General features: G+C 44.5%; 1 protein-coding gene and 1 pseudogene across 1 annotated transcript in view; both read right to left on the minus strand.

Moving 5' to 3' along the window:
- The window catches only part of Fbxw12 (F-box and WD repeat domain containing 12), a 29,594-nt gene extending 22,438 nt beyond the window's left edge, over positions 1 to 7,156 (minus strand). Inside the window, exons 1-4 of the mRNA XM_057768450.1 lie at positions 7,067 to 7,156; positions 6,302 to 6,339; positions 6,038 to 6,213; positions 5,016 to 5,131 (exon numbers count right to left, since the gene is read on the minus strand). Of these exons, the coding sequence (XP_057624433.1) occupies positions 5,016 to 5,131; positions 6,038 to 6,213; positions 6,302 to 6,339; positions 7,067 to 7,156 (420 nt within the window). The remainder of the gene's footprint in view (positions 1 to 5,015; positions 5,132 to 6,037; positions 6,214 to 6,301; positions 6,340 to 7,066) is intronic.
- LOC130874039 (5S ribosomal RNA) lies at positions 1,455 to 1,573 on the minus strand (annotated as a pseudogene).
- Positions 7,157 to 8,711: the final 1,555 nt, after the last annotated feature.

Raw genomic sequence — 8,711 nt, forward strand, 5'->3', positions numbered from 1 at the left:
GTAATGGGTGACTTTAATACCCCACTTTCACCAACTGGCAGGCCATCCTGACAGAAAAATAGACAGAAAAATAAACAGAAATACTGAATTAAATTACTTCATAGGTTAAAAAACTTAGACATCTATAGAACATTCTACCCAAATATTGCAGAATATATAGTGTATATTCTAAGAGAATTCTTGTGTTCTCTCTGGTAACACTGGAATAAAGCATTAACCAACAGTCCTCGGATCTCTAGAACATATGCAAATTCGCGAAGATCAAATAAACTGATGAACACTGAGTGGAGTCATTGAAGAAATCAAAAGGGAACAAAGATTCCTAGAATTGAATGAAGACAAAACCACAACATAGAAAAACCATCAGATATAGTGAAGAGCAGTCCTAAGAGGAAAGCTTACAGATCCAAGCTCCTCCATTAATGTATCAGAGAACACCAGAGAGAAGAGAAATCAGGAGGCAAGGCAGAGGCAGGTGGATCTCTGAGTTCCAGGCTAAACAAGGTTACATAGTGAGACCTTCTCTCAAAACAATCTCTTTTCAGAGAAACCTCAAATAAGTGAATATGTCTAGGAAATAAAACAAAGCAACCCCAAAGTCAGACATAAATAAATCACTAAGATCCAGGCAAAGGGGCCAGTGAGGTGGGTGACTCAGCAGGTAAAGGCACTTGCCACCAAGACTAGTTAATCTAAGTTCAGTGAACTGACACCCACAAGATAAGAGGAGGAAAATGACTCCCACAGGTTGTCCTGACCTTCACACACGCCATGGTATTGTAGGCACATGCATGTACACATACATACGCAAACATATGTGTAATAAAGAGACGGAAGAGAAACTAATGAAATGAAAATAAAAACCAAACCAAGTAAATTACCCAAATCAATAAAATGACAGAAGATAGCCATGATGGCAGATATCAGCAAAATTCTGAAACTCATACCTTAAAAATAAATGCTTTCCAATAAATTAAAAAATAAAAATGGATACATTTCTAGGTGTACATGACCTGCCAAAATTAAACTGAGATGTGAACAGGAATGTACACATGCATTACCACATACATACACATGCAAAAAGGTAAAAAACAAAACAAAAAGCTGAACAAAGGGGGCTGGAGAGATGGCTCAGCAGTTAAGAGAACTGACTGCTCTTCCACAGGTCCCGAGTTCAATTCCCGCCAACCACATGGTGGCTCACAACCATCTGTGCACTCTTCTGGTCTGCAGGCAAACATGCAGACAGAACATTGTATACGTAAAAAATAAATCTTTTTTTTAAAAAAAAAAAAGCTGAACAAATAAATACCCAGGGCCAGATTAATTCCCTGGTGAATTTTACCAAACCTTCATAGTAAAACTAACACCAATGCTTCTCAAACTACTGTACACCACAGGGACATTAGGAAGGGACATTACCAAACTTTTATGTGTGCGTTCTTTCTTTTTTTAGCCTACAGCACCTGATATTCCCAGGCAGTCGCCCATCCAAGTACTAACCAGGCCTGACCCCGCTTAGCTTTCAAGATCAGAGGAGATGGGGAGAGTTCAGGGTGGTATGGCCGTAGATGTGTGTGTCTTTTCACGACAGGGTTTCTCTGTTAATAGTCCTGGCTGTCCTGGAGCTCCCTTTGTAGACCAAGTTGGCCTCAACCTCAGAGTTTCACCTGCCTTTGCCTCCCACATGCTAGGATTAAAGGTGTGCGCCACCACTGCCCCACTTCCAAATTCTTTCTATGAAGCTATTATTACCCAATACCAAAACTAGATAAAAGACAACCAAAAAAAGGGGGAGGGAGAGTTGGGGGCTGGAGAGATGGCTCAGAGGTTAGGAGCACTGGCTGCTCTTCCAGAGGTCCCCAGTTCAATTCCCAGCAACCACATGATGGCTCACAATCATTTGTAATGATATCTGGTGCCCTCTTTTGGCCTGCGGGGATACATGCAGGCAGAACACTTGATACATAATAAACCTTAAAAAAAAAAAAAAAAAGGCAGTATGGGGGGGGAGAGTAACAGTCAATCCCCCTGTTGAACATAAATAAATTCTCAACAAAATACTTGCAAACCAAATTCAAGAGTACACCAGGGGACTGAAAAAAACGGCTCAGCGGTTATGAGAATACTATTCTTCCAGAAGACTCAAGTTCAGTTTCCGGTGCCTACCTAGGGTAATCACAACTATCTTGTAACTTCAGCTCCACGGTATCTGACTCCCTCTTCTGGCCTCTACAGGTACCTGCACTCATGTGCACATACCTGCCCCCATAGAAATAATTTAAAAATAATAAAAATAAGTCTTAGAAAAAGAATATACCAAGCTGAATGGTGGTGGCTTACATCTTTAATCTGAGCACTTGGGAGGAGGTAGGTGGATTTTTTGAGTTCAAGGCCAGCCTAGTCAATAGATTTCCAGGACAGCCATAGAGTGAGTTCCAGGACAGCTGGGCTATGCAGAGAAACCCTGTCTCGGGGGAAGTAGAAAATAAAAGAACATACCAAAAAGATCACTCCCACAATCAAGCTGGCTTTATTATAAAGATGCATACATGGTTTAATATATATAAAATCAATAAGTGTTATAAATTATATAAGTAGACTCGAGGATAGAAATCAAATGTCAATAGATGCAGAAAAGGGTGTATTCCAACATCTCATGATATAAGTCCTGAAGAAACTCAGAGTAGAAGGAACATATTTCAACACAATGAGGGTTGTTTTTTGACAAATTGTCCTCGTTAGTTTTTGTTGTATTGGTGGTTATTCTGTGTGTGTAAACTTGACACAAGCTCTGAGAAGAGGAAGCTTGACTGGAAAACCATCTCCATCAGATTGCTTCTAAGCAAGTCTGGAGGGCATTTCCTAACTAATCATCAGTGTGGGAGAGCTTGGCCCACTGTGGGCAGTGCCACTCCTGGGCAGGAGGTACTAGGTGGTATTAGAACTGAGCAAGCCATGGAGTATCTGGAAATGGATAAGCAGAACTGTCAAATATTGCCAAGACAGGGTAGGACGGTTTTGAAATTTTTCTTGCCTTTAAAAACAATCTGTCAGTTATTCTAGGCCTTAGCCAGACTTGGTTGCTTCAAAGTTGCAAATGTGACTTTGGGTGATTGCCCAGGTAGCCAGTTGTCTCTATGATTTGTTGCATGTTTTGGAAATTGTTTAATTGCACTTCCTAATTACTCAGGTAATATTTCCCTTCTCGGATCTTCGATGGGGTTGAAGACTAGATGAATGTAGTTACTTTCCTCTCATGACTTGGCTTAGTTATTTATAAGACTTAAGCTAGTTAGAATAGGATATTTGTTCTTATTGTATAAAATTTTGTAGTAGCTTTAGAACTCTCTTATTTAAACAAAAGGGGGAGGTGCTGCGGGAAGGTGTATAGCTCACAACTACCCGCCTACTGGGGCATGGCCTCATAGACTATTTACCCGGATGTGGAAGGCGTCCGGCCCCTTCCTCTCTGCTTCCCCCTGGGCCCGTTTACTGTTCGGTTTGCTTTGGATCTGATCTTCATCCATCGTTCGAACAGAGAATCCTGACTTTGTAAATTTTACCTTTTAATAAACATCGGTCTATTTCTTAGTTCTGAGCTAGAGTGGGATTCCTTGTTTCATAAGCATCCGATCTCTCCGCCTTCACCCATCCAGTCTCGCGGCTTTGCACTGCTCACCCGCTTCTAACTCACTACTGTTTCTTACTCTCGCTGTGCTCTGTTCTCTTCTTGTCTCCACTACTCCCTCTTGCTCCCCGGCTTCCCGAGCTCTGGCCATGACCAGCCTGCTTGCCGTGTTCAGATTCCCTCCTCTCTCTGCTCTGGACTCTAAGATGCCTCTGGCTGTTCTCTCATATCTAATAAAACCATAGTCATACGAGCAGTCACATCCGCGGTTCCTTTACTGTTCCCTCTTGGATGCCCTCAAAGCATTTCCAGCAACATCAGAAACAAGACCAGGAGAGCCACGCTTATTCCACTCTTAACACACTATGGTATTGTTTTAGCCAGAGTAATGAGCCAAGAGAAGCAAACAAAAGGAATGCCAATAGGAATGGGAGACGCTAAAGTAGCCTTATTTGGTGATTCTGCTAGCTCTCATAGACTAGGCTGGCCTCGAACTCAGAGACCTTCCTGCCTCTGCCTCTTGAGTGCTGGGATTAAAGGCATGCACCACCACCACCCAGCTGTGATTCTGTACTTAAGAGACCCTGAAGACTCCACCAGAAAACTCTTAGGACTGAAAAGCTCCCAGCAAATTGACAGGCTACAAAATTAACATCAAACAAAACAAACCAGTGGCCTTCCTCTTAGCAATAAACAAAGCAAAGGAGCAAGTAAGGAAGCACAGCCTCAAGACAACAACCAAACCCTGGAGAATGGGGCTGGAGCAGTGGTTCAGCAGTTAAGAGCAGTCACTGTGCTTGCAGGGGACCCCAGGTGGGTTCGCAGAGCCTACCCAACATCCCACAGCCCTCTCTGGCCTCTGCCGGCCCCCAGTCATAAACTCACAGGCGCACACACACATATAAAATAAAAAAGAAACATCCAAAAAAAAGTATATCTGAGTGTAAACCTAACCGAGTAAGTGAAAGCTTCTAAAATGAAAATTTTAAGACTGGAGAGGCCCCGGAGGATGAATCAGCAGGGAACCTGGGTTCAGGGCCCAGCACCCAAAGTTCACAACCATCTGTAATTACAGTTCTAAGGAATCTGACTCCCTCCTGTGGCTTCCACAGGCACCAGGCACACAGGTGGCACACATCCATACATTCAGGAAAAACACTTGTACATATAAAATGAATAAATCTTAAAAAAAAAAAAAAAAAAGGAAGAAACCGAGAGTGGTGGTGCAACCTTAAAGCCAAGCGCTGGGGAGGCAGAAGCAGGTCAATCTGCATCGGGAGTTCCAGGACAGCCCGGGCTGCACAAGGAGACTCCGTCTCTGCAACAAGAGATGAATTCAGGATTCAGGTCTAGGTCCCTTTAGCTGCTCCTGGGCCAGACTCACCTCTTGAAGATCCCAGGCGGAAAGGCGAGTCAAGGATATCACCACGCAGACAACCGATCTTCCTTGCCCTTCTCTGGTCAAGCCCCTCCCCGAGAGATAGTTCACATCACCCAATCCTGCAAAGAAACCCCAACAATATTCGGACACTAGATACTTGAGGAGTGACTCAAAAAGGTTGGTTTCCATTTCCCTCTTTGCAGGGAGCCTCGGGTAACAGCTGTGGAAGGATGAAGAGAGGTAGCCAAACAAGCTGCAGGTTGGCCTGACTCAGATTTTTTACTCTTTAATCTGTTTCTAGAGATACCAAGTGGTTCCTGGGGACTCCTAGATAAACCCTAACCCCAGCCCTCATTTGGAAGCAGAAAGATCCAAAATTCAAAGTCATTGCTGTTTCTATATGTGGAGTCTGACGTCAGCCTTTGGTACATGAGACCCTTTCTTAAAAAAAAAAGAAAAAAAGCCAGGCGTGGCGGTATATACACTTCCAGTCCCAGGAAAGAGGCAGATCTCAAGTCTGAAGCCAGCCTGGTCCACATATCGAGTTCCAGGCCAGTTTACATGATGAGGCCTTGTCTCGAACAACAAGACTTTCCATCAGGAGAACGGATCCCACAAAGTTGTCTTCTGACATACACATCATGTGTATTACATAATCGCATATGCACATGCTAAGAACAATGTAAAAATTAAAGTAGCTCCCCATCAGAAAACTGTCAAGGAGGTTTTTAGGGAAAGGGAAATAACAGCTTATGCTATTTAGTAATTTTCCAATTCAATTTTCTGTATATTCTGGGGAGGGTAAGAAGGCTCTGGAGAAATGGGGAGATAGGGCTGGGCTGGCTTTACGCTGTTATGCCATCACTCTGGGTTTTTCCTTCAGATCACAGGAGACAAGACAAGAATCAGGGCTGGTTCCACGGCTAGATGGCAACCTCAGCCATTAAATTCTAATTCCCCTTCTCTTATCCAATGAGAATATGAGACTGCATAGATTGGGGAAAATATCAACTGGGTGTCCATACCAAAGTCCCTAGGTATTTCTTTGTAGATGAAGTCTTCTGGCTTGGCCCAGGTCATAGAGTACTCTTGCCTAGTTTGGCGAAGGAAGAACTGCTTCCAAGTCTGTGCGTTCAGGAGTTCTAGGCGGATGTCGCAACAGGGCCATCTTTTCAGACACAACTTCCCAGTCAGGTCACCTCTTCGGAGCCCCTGTCTTCTTGGGTGTATCTCACACACCAGAGGTGAGGGGGGCGGACTCAGAAGCCCTGTCCTGCCCCTTTCTTTACCTCCACAGGAGATCACTGCCTGAAACCTCATGCCAGCTCTGCAAGAGAGAAAGGAGACCTTAAGTCAGTCAGCAAACCTCCACCACTGCTCTATTTGTTCTGTGCAGGGCCGGCCTACACAGTTCATCAAAAGCAGTCCCAGCTCTCCAGGCTTGGAGGAAGGAGGGCCAGTCCCCAAACCTTTGATCTGGGAACCTCAAGGGTCTCACATATCAGCGGCACAACTACACCCATCAGCTTGTTTCTTTAATTTAGCAGAATTTTGTTGTTACCGTTACTGTTTTGCAACAGGGTCTCTCGTAGCCTATGACGGCTTTAAATTCACCACTTAGCTGACTATGACCCAACCTTCTGGTCTTCTTGCTTCTGCCTCCCACGTGCTTCCATTACGGGTGCGTGCCAGCACGCCTGGCTCATTTACCAGGATTTGAGGTCTTCAGAGCTGATAATGCTAGCCCATGCTAGCCCACGCTAGCCCACAAACCCCCAGCGTATCCCTTTGCTGTCCTGTAGCTCGACACTCCCAGTGGTCAAGAGAAGCAAATGAGTCCCCGAGCTGAGAGCTAGTGTGTCGGAGCCGAATGGACAGGGCTGAATAAAGTCAGTCTAAGGAGTGAAGAAAGACTGTGAGTGTGACGCTGGGGTAGCTAACTCCGTGGTGGGGGGAGGGGAAGGCCAACGGGCCTTTTGTAGGAACATACAAACTGGAGGCGTTCAGGCCCAGAGCTGGTCAATTAGACAGCAGGAAGAAAGCGGAGTCTTTACCTTGTTCACCTGGGCAGCCTGGAGCAAGCTGAAGGTGTCCAGATAGGAGAAGATTTCCCATAATGGCACACAAGACAAAAAAATCTCCATCTTTCCTGGCCTAAGCCCACACTCGCTCTTCTCCCTGACTTGCTCTGGTTTTAAAGGCTTAGCCAAAGATGGCAGCATTTCGTGGGATTGCCACCTGCAGCTTGTGAGGCTTTGATTGAAGTCAGCTGCGGGCGTGTAGGCTCTCAGCCTGATGTACTTGCCAGAGCTTTCTACAAAATATCAAGTAACGTGCTCATTTTCAACAGGTTCAGTTGATTATGTGACGCCCATTAGGAGGCAGGGAATCTGTTTTTCATGCTGATGGCTACCTTGAGAACGGAATTAGACCCATAGGGTCTCCCTCTCAGTGCCAATACAGCCTCTGAGATTTTGCGTGTGTATATTTAGCTTTCTAGTAGAAAGGGGCACCTGAGGAAGACACCTGAAGCCTGCTGCTGACCTCTGCGCACACACGTGCGAACTCACGTGCGCGCTCGCACACACACACAGACACACACACACATGCACACGTGCACTCATGTATATAGGCACTTACACATCATTGCACATGAATTCCAATTCAGCCTAGGCTAAAGAATGAGACTTTGTCTCAAAAAGAAAACCAAAAGCCTCGTGCTGATTTTATTCAAGCATATATTACTAATCAGAAATCAGAATATGTTTTTGTCCCAAAATTACATTTTGTGCATCTGCAGCGTAGAGAATGTGTCCTGGATCCTAGGGAGCTGGGCTCCTTTGTCCTTTAAGACAAAAACTCAAAGAATCCAGCACTAAGCTGGAGTGTGCACACACATAGACATATGCATATGTGCACACACATAGACATATACATATATGCACACACATAGACATATACATATATGTACACATATAGACATATATGCACATACATATACATATGCATATATGTACACATAGACATATGGATATATGCACACACATAGCCATATGCATATATGCACACACATAGGCACATGCATGCACACATATACGCTATAGTCATATGCATATATACATGAAGACACATGCATGCATACTACATAGGTCATAGGCATGGCATATATACACATAGACATGCTTTTTAGACTATGCTGTCCACTGATTCGGATTGAAAATAATTTTGAGGACTGCAGACGCCATCACTGGCTTTGCTACCACAGAGTCGGAGGTTAGAACATGAAGTGCCCTGAGAAGCCAAAGCAGCAGAAGACAGGGCTACAGGTCACAGTACAGGCCCTAGGAGGAGTAAATGCTCCTTGTGCTATACTTTTGTCAATCTCCTTCCTTCCTTCTTCCTCTCTTCTTCCTTCCTTCCTTCCTTCCTTCCTTCCTTCCTTCCTTCCTTCCTTCCTTTTCTTCTTTTCTCTCTCCTTTATTTTATTTTGAGAAAGGGTCTCATTATCTAGCCCTGACTGACTAGCCTGGAACTTGATATATAGACCAGGCTGGCCTCAGACTCAGAGATCTGTCTGTCTCTGCCTCCCAAGTGCTGGATTGAAAGGTGTGCACCACCATGCCTGGCTTTGAATTTTCTGTTTGCATGTTTGCTGAGCCAGAGGATGGTTCCCACCTCCTTTTCTGAGTACCTGTTCAA

The sequence above is a fragment of the Chionomys nivalis genome, chromosome 4, assembly GCF_950005125.1.
Source record: "Chionomys nivalis chromosome 4, mChiNiv1.1, whole genome shotgun sequence".
In the NCBI taxonomy this organism is placed as follows: domain Eukaryota; kingdom Metazoa; phylum Chordata; class Mammalia; order Rodentia; family Cricetidae; genus Chionomys; species Chionomys nivalis.